This window comes from Vulpes vulpes, chromosome 9, assembly GCF_048418805.1.
Source record: "Vulpes vulpes isolate BD-2025 chromosome 9, VulVul3, whole genome shotgun sequence".
Classification (NCBI taxonomy): Eukaryota; Metazoa; Chordata; class Mammalia; order Carnivora; family Canidae; genus Vulpes; species Vulpes vulpes.
Genome location: NC_132788.1, coordinates 3,160,176 through 3,180,499, shown reverse-complemented (window position 1 = coordinate 3,180,499; position 20,324 = coordinate 3,160,176). Strand labels below are relative to the sequence as shown.

At 48.7% G+C, this 20,324-nt stretch overlaps 1 protein-coding gene across 2 annotated transcripts in view; it reads left to right on the top strand.

Moving 5' to 3' along the window:
• Window positions 1-590: 590 nt before the first annotated feature.
• The window catches only part of UBE2F (ubiquitin conjugating enzyme E2 F (putative)), a 56,336-nt gene continuing 36,602 nt past the window's right edge, over window positions 591-20,324 (top strand). Inside the window, exons 1-4 of one of the 2 annotated variants that reach the window (XM_072719038.1) lie at window positions 591-760; window positions 4,710-4,843; window positions 13,959-13,988; window positions 17,575-17,640. In XM_072719038.1, coding sequence (XP_072575139.1) covers window positions 4,726-4,843; window positions 13,959-13,988; window positions 17,575-17,640 — 214 coding nt within the window. In that variant the 5' untranslated portion in view covers window positions 591-760; window positions 4,710-4,725. Of the gene's footprint in view, window positions 761-1,079; window positions 1,246-4,709; window positions 4,844-13,958; window positions 13,989-17,574; window positions 17,641-20,324 lie in introns of those variants that run through there. The other variant, XM_025984339.2, reaches the window with a different exon arrangement.

Genomic DNA, 20,324 nt, shown 5'->3' with positions numbered 1-20,324 from the left:
GCCTTGAATAAATGAATAAATAAATAAAAATCTTAAAAAAAAAAAAAAAAAAAGCCTTGCAGACAAGGGGAGGAAAGGGTCCAGGCACTCCCGCGGGCTGCCCCAAGCGCACCTGCGGGAGCTCGGAGGCTGCTGCACGCCCCGCCCCCACCCCTGACGCCGGGTCGCCCGCACCCGGGGCTCCGTGCGGGGCACACGGCGGGCGCCCCAGCCACCGCGGCGGGGAGCGCGGACCCAGCTGCTCCTCCAGCGCCCAGCGCCGCAGAACCGCATACGCAGGCGAGGTGCACCCCGCAAATGAATGGAGGTACGAACGCAGCTCCGAGCTCCCCAAACGCGCGTGCGCAGGCTCAGAAAAAAAAAAAAAAAAACCACCCGGGCGGCCCCGCCCCCGGCCTCTACCCACCAATCAGCAGGGGCGGCCAGACTTGGGCCCGCCCCGGGCCGCGCCCTCTGCCAATGAGCGAGGTCCGGGCGGCCCGCCGAGCCCCGCCCCGGCCGGCGCACGCCGCTGTCCGCTTGTCAGGATCCCAATAAAGTTCGCCGCGGCTTTGAATCTTTTTTTTAAAGCGCCCGCTGCTGTCGCGGCCGCCGCGGGCGAGAGCGGCCGAGTCCCCGCCCCGCCACTTCCGGTCCCGCCGCCCGGAGCCGGTGCGGCCGACAGGGGCCGCGTCTCGCCGCCGCCGCCGCCGCCGCCGCCGCCGCGGGCCGGGCATGGTGTTGGGCGCCGGGCCCGCCTCGCCTGTCTCGGGGAGCCCAGGTGAGCAGCGGCGGCGGGCGGGCCCGAGGGCGGGCGGGCAGGCGGGGCCGGGGCCGCGTCAGGCCGGGCCCCACGGCGGGGCTCCGGGGGCCGCCCGCCGCCCGCGCTCACGGCCTGGCTCGCGGGGGAGCCGCAGGGAAACGGAGCCCAAGGTCACCAGCCCGGCGGGGCCGCGGGGCCGCGGGGCCGCGGGTGGGATCCTGGGCGCGGCCCTGCCCGCCCCGGGCTCAGTTTCCTCGTTTGTCACATGAGCCCCCTCCCCCACCCCCGCATCCCTCCCCTCCCCCACCCCCGCATCCCTCCCCTCCCCCACCCCCGCATCCCCTCCGGCCCTGGGTGCGGGCAGGACCGGGCCCAGCCGCCCGAGAGTCCGGGTGGGCGCCCGCCGCGGCCCCAGGACCGACTAGGAAGCGGGCGGAGCGCCAGGAGGGCAGGCGGGCCCTGGGAGCCGTCAGGCTGAGCAGAAGCTTCCAGAAACGGGCAAGGTGGTGCCTGGGGATGACGGGGGGTGGCGGGGGACGCATGGTCCATCAGCAGGCTGGGGGGTGCCCCGCGGGCGGCTGGAGGAGCTCCCCCCACACTTACCTGCGGCCCAGGTCGTAGGTGATGCGGGAGGGGGCAGGTTAGTGATGCCCGCACGGGTCGGGCTCCCCAAGGGTGGGGCAGCCAACTGGGGCGACTCCCCGGGCGGTGAGGGAGGTTTCTAGGCCCCCCCCCACCGCCTCGCCTTCTAAAGGAGGGAGCTGAGTGGACTTGCGTCCCTATAAGGGCCCCTTTGGGTAGGGACGGTGGTTGCCCCCTAGTGACCCGCAGTTCCATATTCTACCCTTTAAGCAGGGAGACTTGCAGATGCCGGGGTGCTCCCCGGCCCCCCTGGGATCCCTGCACAGGTGACATGGCCTGAGGTCGCCGAGTAAATATCATCGCCTGACGATGAGGCTAGCAAACAGCGCCCCGCGCCCTTGGGAATCTTCTCTGGACGGCCGGAAAGCAGGAGGTCCCACCCAGAGGAGGAACTTAAACTGGCCGATTGGGGCTTGTGGGATTTAGAGACTGAGCATGCTGTCTGATGCAGCCGGTCTGTCCCCAGGAATGCCGCCCTAACACGGGGTGGTTTGCAGGAAAGGGGCAGCTCCCTGGTAAAGCCTGGTCTCCGCGGGTGAGGCGTAGTAAAGAAGGAAAAGGGAATCCCGGAGCAACCGCAGGTGTTGGGCGGCGGACCTGTTGGCGGCCTGAGTAATCCTCCTTGTTCGGATCTCTCTGGAGAGTCAACAGCCGCCGCATCGTTTCCGCGTTAGGCCTGTAGGTTTATCCCCACAGGGGCCCGCAGTCATGATACACACGGAGGACAGATGGGGGGTCATCATACGCTTAGATTTCTCCAAACGCTGGGGAAGTTACTTTAGTATTGTCCTCGACGGACAGCAAGACACAAGTGTCACTGTGGTTTATACCTTGTTCTCAGTGCCCCCGAGTACTTATTAAGGGCCACAAACTTGTTGAAGATTTTGCAAAGCCAGGAATCTATGTGGCTGGTAGTGGAGTTGAGTACGGGGCATATTCTCCCGCAGAGAAGACTTCAGTGTGGGGTAGGGTCATAAAAGAATAAGCAGCAGGGCTTCTGGGTGGCTCGGTGGGTTGAGTGATTCCGGGTTTCCACTCAGGTCATGCTCCCAGGGTCTTGGGCTGCGTGCTCAGCAGGGAGTCTGCTTGGGGTTCTGGCTCCCTCCACCCCCAACCCCACCCACCCAACACCCAAAAACCCCAGAATCCTCAGCTTGCAGTGACACAGAGGAGTGTCTTGGTGTGAGCCTTTGTTACCAGGTCTTGCCAGCACTCTCTGAGTGGCTCCTTCAGCACAGGCCCGCAGGGAGCTGGGTGGCCACCAGGCATGTGCCCTGGCACTCGCTTCTCCGTGCGGCTCTTTGTTATGACTTTCCTAGGGTACTACCTACAGAACTCTCTTTGCTCGTGCTGGGCTTTTGTTTTATTTTTTGCCCTATTTGTATTGCCAAAGTCAGTTAGAGGATAAAAAACAATTGGACTTTGTGAAGGATGCATGTCTTGGTCCATGTCTAGGCAGCCTCACCACGTGGCAGGACTGATGTGCGCAAGCCTGGGTGTGTGGCGGTGGACTTGGCTGCAGCAGCAGACACTGGTTTGTGATCCAGATCTGTTTAAGGGATTCCTGACAAGATCATTCCAGGTGGGGGCCCAGGTAGGGGCTGAGCAAGAGAGCCTGGCTCTGGATGGTGCTGCTGTCTCTGGTAGTTGCAGGCTGGAGCCCCTGTGGGTGTTTGACCGTATTCCCACCCCCAGGCCCGGCCTCGTGAGGTTACCGCACCGATGCCTCCCTACCTGGGTAACACTGAGATGTGTGCTGGTTACGGTCCAGGCCGCTGTGTAGGCCTGGGGAGATGGCATGGTCAAGTGGCAATGAAGACACTAGTGTTGGTTGGTTTTCATATTGGTGTCAACTTTACTGAGGTATGACTGAGGTCCATGAAACTGTATATATCCAAAGTATGCAGTTAGATTAGTTTTGATGAGTATGTATACTCCTGAAATCCTCGCCACACTCAAGATGAAAATGTTCACGTCATCTCCAGGAGGGAAACTGATGTTTCTGTGGTGACTGCTTCTCGCAGCTGAGTGGCCTCAGACAAGCCAGTTCCTGGACCCCCATCATCACAGGATCTACATCAGTAAATTAAAAAAAAAAAGAAAGAAAAAAAGAAAAAGTGGGAATTGGGAGCTGGAGGGGGGAACGTTCTTCGACGTTTGAAATTTTAGGAGCTTGTGAATGCTAATGTGTAATAGAACCATCTTTTGAAGCATTTAGACTGTGATTCTTAAAGGGATTAAGCTTGTGTGTGGGTCATATATAATGAGAAGATCATATTCAATTTGTTTTTGTTTTTTTAATGGCACAAATAATAGAAAATAAAATCTGACAGTCTTTGGAGAAGGGGGAGATACACAGAAGAAGATGGTGTGAGAAGCTATGTGAGGAACCGGGTTAAAAATGGTCAAAAGTACCAATGGGGAAGGGTATTCTTATTTTGGCTTTCAGGACATTGCCCTCAAACTAAAAGTTTTGTGTTTGGGTCAAGTTTTTCATTTGGAAGTTTTAAATCGTTTTCTTTGGAAAATAATCAGAGTAGTATTGAAAGGAAACAATATGAAAGCAACAATGAAATTATGGAAATATTGGGTTGGTGACCAGTTTTTTTTTTGTGTGTTTTGGTCTTTATTGTCCTTCCCAGTGAGTTTCGGGGGTGCCTGAAACACAGATGGGTTGGAAGCAGCCAGTGAAGAGAGTCTAGCGTGGGGCATTAATTATAACTTAGTATCGATGTTGATATTGCCTAAAAAATGTGAATAAGACACAGCATAAATAACTGCAAAGATGCTTCTTAAGGTTCCAGCCACACCTTTGTTAAAGGAAGAAGGAAAGGAAAGCATTGTGTTGGTCCCTCCTCACCAGGGCTGATGCTGCCCTCAGTCTGCGATGGGCTAGGCGCAGGGGCCACACACACACACACACACACACACACACACACACACACAGGATCGTGGTGCCTGCAGCAGAGAGGGGCACACTTGGCCGGCGGACAGTGGTGACCCGATGTGGAACCCCAGACCGTGAGCTTCCCTAGACCGCCGGGGCTTTGTCACCACCGTGTCCTAAGGCCTGGTGCGCAGTGAATGTTAAATGCACGGCTCTCCCTTTTTAAAATTTTCGTACTTTAAAAAATTAGACTTACGGAGGATGGCATAGAGATTTCCCAAATTAATTATAAAGAACCCAGTCTTATGAATGTACCTTATATGCTGAATTTTTCTGTAACTAAATTGTAGGAAAAAGTTAAGCACCTTTTATCGCTGTTTTCAGTTTCCGGTCATTGTCCAGAGACGTGTCCGTGACTCTGCTTTTGGTCTCTTTCAGGGTAAAGGTAGCAGTGATGCTGACGCTGGCAAGCAAGCTGAAGCGGGAGGACGGTCTCAAAGGGTCCCGGACGTCAGCCACAGCCTCCGACTCCACTCGGAGGGTGTCTGTGAGAGATAGGCTGCTTGTTAAAGGTAATGCCATCCACGTGAGCTGTTTTCTCTCCTGTAACAAGATGAAGTCTGATCGGAGGCTCTTTGGGGATATGAAGCAGCCAGTTGCTGAGTAGAAATACTTACTTGAAGATATTTTAAAATATAATAACTTATCACTTACAAGGGCTTTGTACTGTGGGAATACTCACAACAAGAAAACGGTGTGTCTGGCACACTTGGAATATGCTCTGTAGGGGCTGCCAGGGTGCTGGTGGGAGGATTATGGTACTGACAGCCCGCACGCCCGAGACTGCTCCCAGTGCTATCAGCATCTGACTGGGGGGCGTAGGAGGGAGGGTCTTCCATTCTCGTGCTTGGTCACAAGGAGTTCCAGAGTCCCTCTCCCGACACCTCAGCACTGGTTTCTAGTCTGTGAAGGGAGGGAGTGGAATTCAGTAATCTCTTAGGATCCTTCTGTACTTTATTCAAGTCACAGCCTGAGGAGAGCCTTGTACAAAACTAGTTCCCTTCACAGAATTGATAACAGAGTGTCCTGGAGCTGCAGTCTTTGCAGGAGGGTTTATATAGTGTGTGTGGGTGTGTGTGCATATGCATGCATTTGTATGGAATTCTGGCGTTCATTCATTGATCAAGCCTACAACTGTCGGGCGCAGAGGCAGTTTCCTGGGGTCATGGGGACTACAGCAGACGAGGAAGAAACAGTTCCTGCCTTAAGGAGCTTAGAAGTTGCAGCACTTTTTACTTTATAAAGGTGTGTGTTTACACTTCTTAAGTGTATAGGAGCTAGGAAGCAAAGAAGGGCTACACAGTTGGTTAGGACCACCTGTGTTTGTGTCATATCTGGTATTCACCATGAGCTTGCTGGCACTTGTACATCCTGACACAGTCCTAACGGCAGGAGAACTGGGGCGGGTGTATGCACTGCTTGTCCTTCTCAGAAAGGCAGCACCACTGAGCTTGGCAGGAGTGGGACCAGGAAGGTCTCAGGGTCAGAGAGTCTTCAGCAGTGCGCTCTTCCTTATTCTTTCCCTGTTTCTGAATCTGGCCTTGGCTCTGGTTTATCCAGATCAATGGATGATTGGCTAACGATGGAGTAAGAATTATTTCCTATGTGTTGACATTACCCACTATGCTAGATTGAGTTCAGAATTTGTGATGGCACTGCAGGGGTCCGAGTGTGGGACATGGGCTGCAGCTCCTCACTCGGATGAGCCTGATAGGACTTGAGTGTCTTTCCCAGGTGCTCGCTCAAGGGTTCTTTCTGTGGAGGAAGCCAGGAGCCAAGCAAGCCAGGGAAGGGGTTTGATGTGTTGACGCAGTCCTTAAGTGGAGGAGGGTGTTTTAGTGCCTGGGAGTTACAGCGAGGAAGGCTCAGGTGCTGGCTGAGGAGGAACAGCTGGGAAGCAGCAAGTGGACTGTCTCATCCTCTTCACCGTACCCTTGTCCTAGTTAATAGCAGCTCTTACACATGGAGCACTTGAGACCAGGCCCTCTGTTGGACACTTCATGGGGCAGTTCTTGTTTGCTTTTGGCTAAGCCTTGCCAGGTGGGTGCTTTATTCTGCAGCTGAGGGACTGAGACCCAGAGACGTTAAGAAACTACCCAAATTACAACTTTATTGTAGCAGCACAGCCAGACCCACATTCTGGGGTGGGGCAGGCTCTTGGGGGACCAGACCCAATAAGCAAAAACTGAATGAGCAGAACGGAAGTGCAGGTCCACTGGAAAGAGCACTCAGGAAGGCGCAAGGGCTCCTGCACACCTTCCACATGCTCAGGGGATCACTTGGCAGCTCTTAAATGGCTCTTGGGCCAGATGCAGCCCAGAGGAGCCCATGGAGGCTCACAGAGCTAGACTCCAACCCGGTTCCTTGGACACGTGTCTTTGGCTGGGTCTACAGGGCCTTGCTAAGGTCCTTTGGCTCTCTCATCAGAGAGAGGTACACAACCACCTCCTGGGGTCATCTGTTTCCATCCTCCAAGGCACTGGTGATTATCAGGTTTCTGGGGGTGGTTGTGGGCAGCAGGGCTCAGTGTAACACGCACCTCATGTGGCCTACTCCCTCCTGCCTCAGGAGGCTGTTGGACCCGGCTGGCCTGGCTGAGTGGTGAGCAGTTTGGGTATGTGGTGGAGGGTGGGTAGAGAGCAAGAGTGGGCCTAGAGAGCAAGAGTGGGCCTGACCTGAGAGAGGGAGCTGTGAAAACAGATGCATAATGAAGGATGCTCGGATGGTCCATGATCTCCTGGCCTGCACCTACAGCACTCCTTTGCTTGGGGGAGGTCTTCATTCTGGGGATTTCTGATGGTGGACGTGGTGTGTGGAGTCCAGGAGTCTGTGGCCTTGTGGGGCACTTGAGGGGTGATTATGGTGAAGTCCTTTCTAGGGGAAGCCCCCTGTGGGGACTCTGAGAAAATGTTGAATTCCAGATTGCTATAGTCAGGACCATCATCCTGCACTGTGGCTTTGGCTCATGTGGGAATGTGACTCTTGAGGATCATTAGGTTGTAGAAGAGTAGTTTCATGTGCCTAGGGATTCGGTGCCATCGCTGGAGTCCTAGGAGTAGGGGCTTTGGCGTTGGGATAGTTATAAAGGAGGGTTCCTGGGACTGAGATCATTGGAGGGAGATGAAGGACTCCAGAGCAGACAGAGCAAGAAATTGAGCTCCGGGGAAAGCCCCGGACAGCCTCTGCTCAGGGCAGGTGTAGCCTTCAGAGCAGCCCCCAGTCAGGTGAGATGGTCAGGTTTTCCTGCTCTGCGTGGATCATTTTTCACAGGGGCTGCCCTGAGAGGGGCGAGGGGCCTGGGGTGAGGGGGTCTGTGCAGCCCACAGCCCCTGGAAAGACAGAGCTGAAGGCTATCTGCTGAAAGCCCTGTTGGGGTGGGGTGGGACAGGAGGGCTGTATATCCCATAGCCCAAAGGTGTGGGATCCAGCTTGGTGCAATGGCTATAGGATTGAACTGTTGGGTGAGGGCGATTGAAGGTTGGCAGGGACAGTTGGTGCTCGTGGTGAGGGCCAGTAGTGGTGCAGAGCTGTAGCTCCTGTTCCTTTTCTTCCTCTGGAAGGCTGGAGTCCACTCTCCTTGGAAAAACCATAGCCTGCCTTGGAGCAGCTGGCCAGGGGAGGCCTCTACTGTGCTGGCACCTTGGTCACACCAGATTTTCATTTGCACCCCTCAGGTAACTCCAGGATGTCCTCCAGCCTGGAACTGGAGAGATGCTTGTAGCAGCAGCCCCTGGAGGGTATAGAACCATCCTAGGAGCTGGGGCCACTGTGGGGAGTCAGATCTGGGCATGGCTGGGCCTCACTGGGGAGCTATCACAGGTATTTTTAGCCACAGGCAGATGGTGCGGAGTTCCTGGTGGACCTTTGTGGGGCCACTGAGTCTATCAAGTTCTAAGTCTGATTGTGCTCCCCACCTACCACAAAAAAGCCTAGCAGGGTCCTGGCTAGAAGCAGCATAGCATGGTAGTATAATGGGAGTGTGTGTGTCTCCTTGTTCCTTCATCTTTTCGTTCAACAGACATTTTAGTCCCTGCTGTGTGCCAGCCTACTGTTAGTGACCCCTGAAGACCCCAAGGAGCTCCAGGCTCACTGGCAGGAGCAACCTTTCACCTGTTAGTCTTCTTTAAATGTGGAGACTTGATCGAGCTGCGTTCGGGGTTGGTTCTGGAATCAGGAATAAGAGGGAATGAGTCTGTGTGTACCTTTACCAATACCAGCCCCTGCACCCCAGGTGGTTCCTGGTGTTCTGGGGCTGGGCTCTGTGGCTCTCCATGCTCCAGGCCTGGAGCAGAGAGGCCTGGTTGCCCACACACGTGTGCTTCATACCCAGTGTCCTGGGTCCAGGTGCCTCCTCAGGGGAGCTGCTGTGTCCACACGAGCAGTTCGGTCACGGGTTGGGCTAGGAAGGGCCCCATTCCAGTGCAGTTCCTGGAAGAGTGGGGGAAAGAGAACTATTTATTGTTCTCCAGAGCTGCTTTCTCCATGCCAGGTCCTGCCGAGGACTCTGGGGGTGGGCTCAGGGCTTGGCTTGCCATGTGGGCAGAGTATTCAGAGCACTTAGCAGCATTGCTATATGTATTTTAAAAACTTGAGGGGCCCCTCACTGACTTAGTAGAGCATGTGACTCCTGATCCCTGGGTCGTGAGCTCAAGCCCCATGTTGGGTTTAGACATAAACATAAAATCTTTTAAAATAATAAAATTAAAAGCTGGAGCAGTGGCCTGGAGAGGAAGAGTCCTGCTAAAATGGAGTTAAGGCAGCTGGACCCAAGGTTAACCTTTAAAAATGCTTTGTTGAAAGGTTAAATACCAGTGAAGCTGCCCAGGAGACTTGGTGGCCCCACTTAGGTGTACCCAGTAGCCCAGTGGGGCAGGGAGGATTGTGGAAGGCAGACAGGGTTTCAAGCTGACCTTGTCAGCTCCTTTTGAAAGTGGGGGTGGCATGAAGCCTTGGGTTCCAACCCTATTGATAACAGTCTCTGCTGTAGCAGCTATGCTGGCTTTCAGGGTTACAGCCTTGCTCCCTCACAGTGTGGAGGGGACCATGAGTGCTCTGGGCCTGCACTTAGCAGTGTGCTGCTAAAAGGCCCCTCGCCTGAGTGGAAGGGCTGATATGAGGCTCTGTGGGATCTTCAGGCCTCAGCTCTGACAGTGCTGTCTCTGTGGAGGGGCTGATGCCCTTAGTTCAAGTGTATCCCGGATAAGAGCGCTGTACATGGAAGCCGAGAGTGCAGAAGGGATGCTCAGTGCATAAAGACAGGCGGAAAGCTGAGAGAGAAAGTTAGAGTCAAAGGAATCTAAGAGGTAGTGGTTCAGGTGGAAGGAGGTACAAGTCTTCTGGGAAGTAGCTGCCCTGCCTAATGGGGCTTGGAGCTGGCTCTTGCCAAGAACCATCTGTGTCTGTGATAGGCTCTTTGTCTTAGCTCAGGTTGTCATAAACAAATACTATAGACTGGATGGCTTGAGCAACACACATTTATTTTTCATGTTCAGAAGGCTGGGGAGTCCAAGATCAGGGCATCAGCAGATTCAGTTCCTGGCAAGGACCTCTTACCAGCTCGCAGGCATCTGGCATCTCTTCTTATAAGGAAGGGCACTAATCACATTGTGAAGGCCCCACCCTCATGACTTCAACTAACTATAATCACTTCTCAAAGGCCCCACCTCTGGATATCAAATGGGAGGGGGAGCAGGGTTAGGGCTTCTAACATAGGAACTTTGCCAGGGAACACACTTTAATGGCTACTGTGGACTACATCAGTCCCATACTATACAGAGAGAAAGGCTTCTCACGTCTCAGGACATGCATAGCAGGAGCACTGCCAGCTTGCTGGCGCATGTACTTAATTTGTCAAGCATTTCCTGAGTACCCTGTGTGTGCTAAGCCCAGGGCCAGGTACTCGGGTTGCAGGGCTGAGTTAGACTGTGCTACCCTACCATGAAGAGTGTGCAGATTTGAGTGGCAGGCAGTGTAGAAACAGCAAGAGCACTGTGTTGTGAGCAGCCTTTGGCAGAAAGAGGTGAAGATGTGCCATGTGGGGGCCACTGTGGTCATCAGTGGATTTTGTAATCTGATATTTCAGTGCAGTCATGCTTCAAGTGGGCTCTGTGGTTTGCTCTTTAGTTAGAAAGGAAGAGAGTCTAATTTCTCAGAAGGAAGTTGTGCAGCCACGGAATTGTGAAAGGTGCCCCCTAGAAAGGCTGGGCCAGTAAGGGGTAGAGGTGTTAGCATCTTGGAATGGGTGAGACTTTAGCAGGCTAAAAATATCTGAATTTCTCTCTATTTTACAGGTAGGGGTTGTGTCTTGCAGGCAGTGAGGTGATACAGGGAAGGACTGCTGATTTGCAAAGAAGCCTGTCAAGCATATGAAGCAATTTGCTTGTTTCTTTGGTCAGAGTCTTCTTGTACATAGATTATAGATTCTAAGGCAATATCCGCTGATATTAATGAATTCTTATTCACCATCATTTGACATGTAGAGAAACTGTGTGTCATTTGTGACAACTCCATTAAAATATGTGGCTTATTATATCTTCTGCACTGGACTGAACTAAAATGTTGAGTATCTTTATTGAAATTCTTGTGCTCCCAGGATTGTATTTCTTGCCTGCTCTTGGACCAGAAGCCTGCAGAGGCGCTGACTATGGTGGGGCTCTCCTGGCCCTTGTCCGCTTTCCTTGACTGAGTAACACTGAACCTGGAAATGCAATCGTAACTCACACCTTTGGAGTTTAGTTCTAGAATACAATGTGAAGTTATTAAATCCATCTATATAAATAGCTGTGTGTGGGTATTTTAGCATGGCCAAATATTCAGTTGCTACTGATACCTGGGGAGAGTAAAAAATTCAGAGGCGTAGGCCCTATGTAAAACTTTCGGTGTAGTGGGTCTGCACAGGACTAGTTGGGTTTTTTGTTTTGTTTTGTTTTAATTCATTTTATTTTTTATTTTTATTTATTTATTTTTAAAGATTTTATTTATTCATGAGAGACAGAGAGAGAGAAAGGCAGAGACACAGGCAGAGAGAAAAGCAAGCTCCATGCAGGGAGCCTGACGTGGGACTCGATCCTGGAGACCCAGGATCACGCTCTGGGCTGAAGGTGGGGCTAAACCGCTGAGCCACCCAGGCCACCCAGGACTAGGAGTTTTAAAAGCTTAGCAGGTACTAGATTCTGGTGATGAGTGCACAACTCCAAGTTTTACTAAAAATTAATGAATCATATGCTAAAAGTGGGTCTATTTTATAGTAAATTGTACCTTACCAAACCTGTTTTTAATAAGGTTGGGGGATGGTGGGAAAACCAGCAGAAAACTCCCTGGGTGATTGATGTGCAGCTAGGGCAGAGATTCCCTGTCCTATAGTAAGGCTTCCTCCGGCCATAAGCCTCTTTTCCCCATGTCCCATCCCTGTGCTGCAGGGGTCTGGTTCTGTTGCTCGGTCACCACCACGCCCCTGGTCAGTGCCTTGCCGTCCTCCTGTGTCCTGACCTTGCTCTTTGCCGTCCCGTGGCACTAGATGGTCTTCTCAAACATTTTGCTTCTGTTTTGTGGCCCCTTCCTCCTCAAATCTTCTGGGCCTGTTTTTTTATTTTACTGGGTTTTTTAAAGCTGGACTACCAGAATTCTCACAATTGTAGGCAGGACAGGCTCACCAGGCAAAGTCCATTCTGACATCTGTCTCTCAAAACAAGGGCCCCCAAGAACAGTTTCTTCTAAGTTCTCACCAACAAGCTAAGTAATAGTGTAATAAAATATGTAAATGCAGTTTAAAAACATACAGTTTAATTACATAGGTGACACTTATTTTAAGGTGATTAATACGAATGACTTCTCTGAGTGCCCTTTCTAAATACCTGGACCCCAGAGCGAACACATTCAGTGGGTCACCTGTCTGTACCCAGATTCTCGAGCAGCTGTCTTAAAGGCCCTGGGTCTCTCAAACCCTTGGCCTCAGAATGGAGCCATCTGCCAGTCTTCCCACCAGCGCACTCCGTGTTCAGCTGTGCCGTGTCACGGCCTCTGCCTTCCCCTCCCCTGTCCGCCGTTCCGTACTTGACATGAAGGAATTGTCGTATCCACGGCTTCTGTATTCTGACTCCCCATTTACTTCGTACTTTCTGTAATCTGGTTTCCGTCTTGCCACCTGCCTTCCTGTTTCCAGTGCGCTTGGCAGCATCAGATCCACATCCGATGGCCTTGACTGGGGACTCATTTCCCTTGGACCAGTCTGTCCCCTGAATCACAGTGTTCCCCGTGTATCTCCTCCTTTTTTACCTTTTGTCGTGAGGGACCCTCTAGCCTTTGTCCTCTACTGTCTGCCGAGCTTCGTTCTTTTCACCAGTCTCCCTTCTGTCAGTCTCAGACTGGTGGCATCACCTCAGGGACTCCTGGGCCCTGGCCGTGCACCCAGGACTTCCTCCTCCCAGGACTGCCCCAGCATGACAGCCCCCTGCCGTCTCCGACCCTCCCGCCCCACATAGCCGGCAGACCCGCTTGTCCTCTGTGTGCTAGGTCACTCCAACTCTCCCTGCCTTTGCTAGGCCCTTGCTGCCTCACGGAGTGCCCACCTCACAGGTCACCTGACCTCTGCTTTGCCCTTTCTAAAGTTGTCTTCTTGAAGAGAGTGTGGAAACTTTTGTTCAGAAATGTCCCTCTGCTCTCTGTTGCTGCGGATTCAAGATTAGAATTCTAACCCATTCGCCCAGAGCCCTCTGAGATCCTGGCCTTGTTTTTCTGCCATGTTTCCTGTTGCTCTGTTTTGTACCCATTGCTCTGATTGCACTGCATGCCTTCTGGGTCTGTGCTTGTCTGTGTTCTGTGTTTTTGCACGTCACTAACAGCTTCTAGGAATGCTTTATTTCTGCTGCTGCTGGACATCATCCTACTTACACTTTAAAGCCTGGCCCATAGATCTCCTTCCTCTAGTCTCCACAGCTGGGGGTGGAGTCCTTGTGCCCCTAGAACCCCAGAGCATGTTCTGTTATGTCTGACAACTTGCCTGCCCACTTATTTCTGGGTACCCCCAGACCTCAGCTCTTAATAGCTGTAGTGGGGGGGTTTGCAACCTTGTCTTGACAGAGGGATGCTGGGTTTAGACAGTGAGTGATGATACAAAGACCAGGGCTCCAAGCCCCCCTTCCTTGGGCAGGTGTTTACAGATAGTGGGTTAAGAGCAGAGCCTGGGGCCCCCAGCAGGAGGCAAAGTTTTTTCTCACTGGAAAAGTTCAAGCACACGCTGGACGAGCCACACAGGAATACGGGTCTGAAAGAACTGGAAGAGACACAAGGTGCGTATATAAATCAGATCCCAGGAGCAGTACTTCTGCTATGTGGGAGAACAAGACTTTCAAAAATACTTCAGTGACTGTTTACCTGTGGGGGATTTCTATGTGAATTTTAAATGATTTTCATTTATGCTAAGTACATTTTCAGGGGCCTGTGACTATATTTGCTGGCATCCTGCAAGTCTCTTTTTATATTGAAAACAATTCCATGGCTTGAAGTCTAAACATTAGACAAGTGTAGGTTTTAGTTACTTCAGCGTTCTGGGAGAAGTTGCCAGGTTAGAGCTGGTGGTTTTACGTAGAGACTTGACTGATACTAACAGCAGTCTTTTTGTTTCCACAGAGGTTGCGGAGCTTGAAGCTAATTTACCGTGTAAGTATAGCATCCCCACCCAGACAGTAAGCGCTGCAAAGTAATTGCATGGAGAAGCTTTTTTTATGTTTTAAAAACCTTGCATTAAAAAAAAAAAAAAAAAAAAACCTTGCATAGCCGAAAGCCTGTTTTTCATATGTGTTGGGAGTAAGTTTTAATTTTGTGCAAACAGGTAACAGAATTTTGTCGAATCTCCGGTAAGAACTAGATATTTACCATCTCTGATTGTAGCGTGAAGGTGCTTCCTCTCTCCTTGCTGTGACAGAGATGATTTGGTTGGGTTTTGTATCTCTTCCACAATGTTCTGTCCTGCATCTTTTTTGAGGGAAAAGACCTATAAATCAGTGACAGATGGTCCTGTTTTCATGAGGGACAGTACTACTTTTTGGTCTGGAAAGCGCTTGCCTGTAATGTATCTCCATGCATGAGCTGGGGTGACCACACTGCCCTTAGTTTACTAGGTGTCCTCACCTTCTTTCGTCCTTCCCACTCAGACACATAGACCCACCGTGCAGTCCTCAAGCTCACCTACCAGGCAGTTAATTTATGTGATGTGTCAAAGGTTCTTTTTTTTTTTCTTTTATCATCATACTTGGTTAAAAATAATTTTGAGGCTGAGGATGTTTGTCAGTGTGAGTGAAATATTTTATACGTGAGTCTCCTGGTCTGAGTGAATGCTCTAGAGAGCTTGGTCTCTGGTCCACCTAACACAGATAAGCGATGGCCTGTTCCTGCCACCAGCTAAAGTTAGAAGGATGATAGTGGGTGTGACCCTTAAGTGGTTGTGAAATCATTTGAAAGGGTAAGTACACATAGTTTCTTGAAAAAGTATTTTTAATGTATGGTATTTATCTGTGGGTGTGGTGGCTTGTGGTATAAAATAGGTTCCTTAGTGTGGCTCTTAAAAATCCCTGAATTGCTTGATCTCAGTTTTCTTCTAGTCAGAACTAGAAGGAATTGTCTTGGGATTCTCTTAAAGGGTGGGTACACACACACACGCTTATATTTAATCAAACACCACAAAAACGTGCCACTTACACATGGTTCACTTTGTCCTTAAATGTGACTCTTACAGAAATTGTTAGTTTTTAGCTCATAGAAGATAGTTTTAACTTTATCTAAAATTTTGGTTTAAAAACAAACTTTGGGGGTGCGCCTGGCTGGCTCAGTCGGTGGAGCACATACTTGTGAGCTTACTTAGGGCTGTGAGTTCAAGCCCCATGTTGGGCAGGAAGCCTACTTAAACAAAAAAAAAAAAGTGAAAACAATTAAACTGTGTAATTGACTCTCAAACCAGGATTTTAAAATCTTTTTTTTTTAAAGATTTTATTTATTTATTAATGAGAGACACAGAGAGAGAGGAAGGCGCCCCGTAGGGAGCCGGATGTGGAACTTGATCCTAGGACTCTGGGATCATGCCGTGAGCCGAAGGTGAATGCTTAACCGCTGAGCTACCCACACATCCCTCAAACCAGGATTTTGACTAAACACTTTAGTTTTGAAAAAGGCATCTCCCTAGCCTTGATGGCTAAGATATCTGATTAAGAAGACTACATACTATCTGTCTCTTCTTACTTTCTCCCCACCCTCTGGGCATCAGAGTGGGAGAAGTCTAAATTAATTCATACCAGTAGGCCATGCTTCCCAAAAGTACACAATTCATTACTCTAAAGAGGAAACGAGAAGCCACCAAAGAATAAATCTTTAGTATCTGTTTAATAACTTCTCTAAAGTATTAACTAAGAAAAACAAGATAATTTGCCATGTAGCAGAGTGCTGCTTAGTAATCATTCAGGACTAGTTTGGAGCTCTGTACATGCAGGTTTGTAGAAGTTTCTCTGTTGGCAAAAAATACATCTTTCAGGTAGATGGAAATACAAGATGTAAGATGTTAGCCCATGCGTGCAGGCCGAGGAAAAGCTTTGAAGTAAAGCGAAAACCTGACTTTTAACTTGTTATTGTTATTAGACTTTTTTGAGCTTTAAAATGTTTAGTTCTTTTCAGTAGTTGTTTGTTACTACCTTGATAACTTCTTTATTATTGGTGGGCCAAACTATTCTAGAGAGGCAGATTTCTCTATCTATCCCTTCATTGAAACAAAGGAGAAAGAATGAAAACAAAGGAATGCTGCCAACTTCAGCTAATCAGTGAGACAGTTCCCAAGCCCTTGTGCTATGTTTCTGTTGCATATATCTTACTGAAAGATAGCACTTATCATTTCAAGTCAAGATTAGGAAAAATGAAACCCATTCTGATTATTCCAAATACAGTTCACGTGTGTGGTTTGGGTAAAAGTCTTGAACTCCATGGCTCCCAGCTTCATTAATTGTAAAATAAGTGATGTGACAATGTAGTTGCTAAGACCCCTTCTTGCTCTTCTAGATTGTTACCTTTTACTCTACAATGATTTTCTGAGGGATTGGTAAAAAAAAAAAAAAAAAAAAAAGAAAAGAAATCCCGTGGCTTTTATGCATCACACCTGGCATGTTCATGAAGTAAGGAAATGAGACATGATGTATGAAGAGTCATGAATTAGTCTATAATTTGAGAACAAAATCTTCTGTTGATAACCTGTGTGATCCTGGGCTGGTCGCTGAACCTCTCTGCACCTTTGTGTTATCTCGTGTTTGAGGACACTGAACTAGATGATCTCTAACGGCCATTTCTAAGTCTAAATTTGAATCATCCTGATTTTTTATGAAATTTCATACCATTGTAAAACTAGGCAAATCTTTCCAGTGGGACTGAAAGGCAGTAGGTAACCCAAGGAGTTTAGCATATTTTCTGAATTTATAAAACATGGACAATTTCTATATATATTCTTTCCCGATTTAGTGCATATTTATTCCTTGTGTATTTACCATTCTTCAGTATCATTGTTTTGAAGGAAGCAGATGTAGGGTGTAGCCACCTTTCCTTCTCTGTACCACTAGCCATTAGCTCTTCTCCGAGTGAGAACTCCTTGTCCTGATTTACCAGACCCTTCTGGTGTGGTACAGTGGGCATAGGGTGTTGCCATCTGAGCAGAGCATCATTTCACCAACAAAGCTAGCTGAGCTACCAGTTGGGTTGTGAAGGCTTCCCCTTCCACCTGACCCTCTTTCTTAAATGCCATGGTAAACTCTGGGCGTGAGTTAACTTCATGGGCACCCTTATTTTGAACTTCTGTTGACTGTGGTGGGTATGGATAAGTATGGTAGTGGGTGAAGAGCTCAGAAGTTTGGCCTGGGTTCTCCTGGTTTTACCATGTTTAGTTAGCCTTACCCACATGTATTAATCTCCTTGAGATGTAGTTTTCTCTTTTCAAAGTAAAGTAGCATAATTCTTAAAGTTAATGGAAAGATCTTAATAGTGACTATTTAAGGGATGAAAGAAACCATCTCAATTTAGAATTAACAAATAAAAAACTGGCAAAATTACAGATTTGCAGTTTAAGCACAGTGGCACAATTATTGTCAAACCAAGAGCAAGGAGGAATCTCTAGACTCCTGTAGCACCTTCAGCTCCATGTGTATTTCAAGGTTAGCCTCCACGTAAGGGCTGCTGCTAGCTGTCAGACTTTCCTGATGTGCTGTTTCTTTTGCAGGTACATGTAAGGTGCATTTTCCTGATCCAAACAAGCTCCATTGCTTTCAGCTAACTGTAACCCCAGGTAATATTCTTACATACTTAAGTGTTAAAGTGATTTTCCAACAGCAAAGTATAAAGACTGCCCAAATCTAGAATCCTTGGCTTGATTTGTCCTCTCACTTTGAAAGTTGTGACAGTTACAACTATTGCACCTGAAGACAAGATCTGTGCTTTGTAGTCACGTAAAGCAGAATAAAGAGAGTCTGTGGCATTCAGGATATACTCCAGAAACGAAGTGCAGACTTCAACAGCTAGAACGAAGGGCCACAGAGGCTGTTGGTATACCATGAAGGGTGAGCTTTGAAATCATAACTGAGTTCTGATCCTGCTCTGCCATTTTCTGGCAGTGTGATCGTGGTTCAGTTGCTTCATAACCTCTTTGCCACAGCCCACCCCGCTAGAAAGTGGGGATCAAATAGGACCTATCTCACGGGACAGTTACAGTGATTAAATAGATTATGTATGTGAGGCATTTCAGCCCAGGGTCTGGCACAGGCAAGTAAGCAGAATACCAGCTATCTTCATTACGACTGGTAAGTCTCCAAGCTCCAGGTGCTTGGGAATGGTCACCTGTACCTCCTTGGTCAGACTGGGCTGCAAGAAGGAAGACTTGGGTTTTTTCTCACTGCAGTGCAGCTCTGAATATTGCAGATTCCAGCCCGGCACAGACCACCAGTGTTTATGTTGGGCAGAGGGTGCTGTGCTGTGAGCAGCCGGTGCTGCTGTGGAGTGGGTGGGGAAGGGAATGTGAGGAAATGGAGGGTGTTGTTTTACTTGGGGGATGGAAAGGGAATGAGAAACTGAGAATAATGAGTCACTAGCTAATTAGAAAGTGAAAGAGAATACAGAATTTCAGTAGGCGATAATGAACCCACAAATAAGACCTGGCAATTGTCTCCCTGCAGGTAGGATATATTATTTTCTGTGGAAGATGTTTTATAATAACAAGAGAAATCCCATTTTCAAAATGTGCTTGAAAACAAAAGCTCGGTAAATCTGCTTGGTGACATCTCTGGACATGACCGTAAACTCAATCTGGTACCATTTGAACGAAGAAAGCACCAGGAGGGAGTTCATTATCAGAGCACAATCAGTAGAAATGGGGCATTCCACGTGCCTGACATGGAGAGGTAGCTGAAGCTCAGGACTTTAAGCTGGGAAATGATGAAAATTATAATCCTTCTTTAGCCACCTCCATAAAACATTGTACATTGTGCTGTTTTTAGCAAGGGGTATTGAGTACACTTTAATGTTTCTTGGTGACTCCGGGTCACCATTCCGAACATCATATACTATTACTGTTGAGTAATGCAGAGTATTTTCAGAAATTACTGTGGTGATTGAGATTGGTTCTGTATATACTAAGTGGCCTCAGACTGTGTGTTTGTAGTAGAAACGTTTTCTCTAGTCTGCTTTTCCAGGGCATTTTCAGTGTCTGGCAGGGATTCTGTGCTCTGCCCTCTGCCCAGGCATGGGCTCCATGGTCCTTCCTAGCCACTCAGAGGCCTTTGTTGAATTTACTGGGCTTGTTACCATCTTACATGGCTTTGTGTCGGGTCCAGCCTCTGAATAAGAATTTCTCCTTTGTTTTTTCTTTTTCTAACTGATTTTTTTTTTTTATGGAATTACATGGATGTCATGTTACTAAGATTATGTACATGACACCATCTTTGATGTTCTTATTCTTGAAGGTGGAACACAGTTGTTAACAGTTTTGATATTCACTGTTCCATCAGATTAAAAAAAAAAAGTTAACCTTGTGTTTTGTTTCCTGTAACTACTTCATACCTTATTAGTATTTATATTTGTAGTAAGCGCACATCAGGGACGCGATGATCACACTGAGCTGTGTGCTCAGCAAGCACTTCAGATGCTATGTGTATGCCCTTGTTTTGCGGTATTAGTGAGTCGAAAAGCTGCTGTGGCTCCTGCCCTTTGTTTTTAAGAGAAACGTGGCAGAGATCTGCCATCCCTAAAAACTTGTCTAATATCATGGTCTTAAAACAACTTTTGGAGTCATGCTCCTCTTAGTATTGGGAAGAAATGATAGAGATACACCTAAGTGATCAAAGTTTTAACCATATGTGAAGCAGATGGTTTTGAAACTGGCTCTTTGACAGCAGCCAGTAGTCTGAACCCTCAGTATTTAATAAGATCAAGATATTTTGGTTGTCATGGTGGGAGAACTGTATCTGTATTTGAAGCTCAAAGCTCTTTTTTACCTGGCTCTTGGCAAGAAAGTTCCTGTTCATGCTTGGTAACATTTCCATAGTTTTGTTTTTAGAATGTCCCTCATGCTTGAGAATCATTGTACTCTTCAGAGAAAAGATGGAAATGTGTTTTCGTAATAGAGGAAAAGAAAATAACTGAATTTAAAAAGGGAAAAAAGTCTCTACATCAACTCAAAAGTAGGAAAAAATACTAGTAAGTGAAATGTATCAAGACAAAGCCACTTAAAGACTTGCTGAGATACTTCCTTGGAGTCTTCAGCGAAGTTGGAGGGATAGTTTGAAAAACCGGGCCAGGTCGTAGTTGCCCAGCTGACTTGTGAGGATCCCCTCAGCCTGCCCCACTGTAACGTAGAGCTTTTAGGCAGAGGAGAGCATGGACTTCTATAACTTTTTTTTTATTTTAGTTTTTACTTAAAAAAAAATGAACAAGGGGTGGTGGAAAGGGAGGTGGGCAGGGGGTTGGAGTGACTGGGTG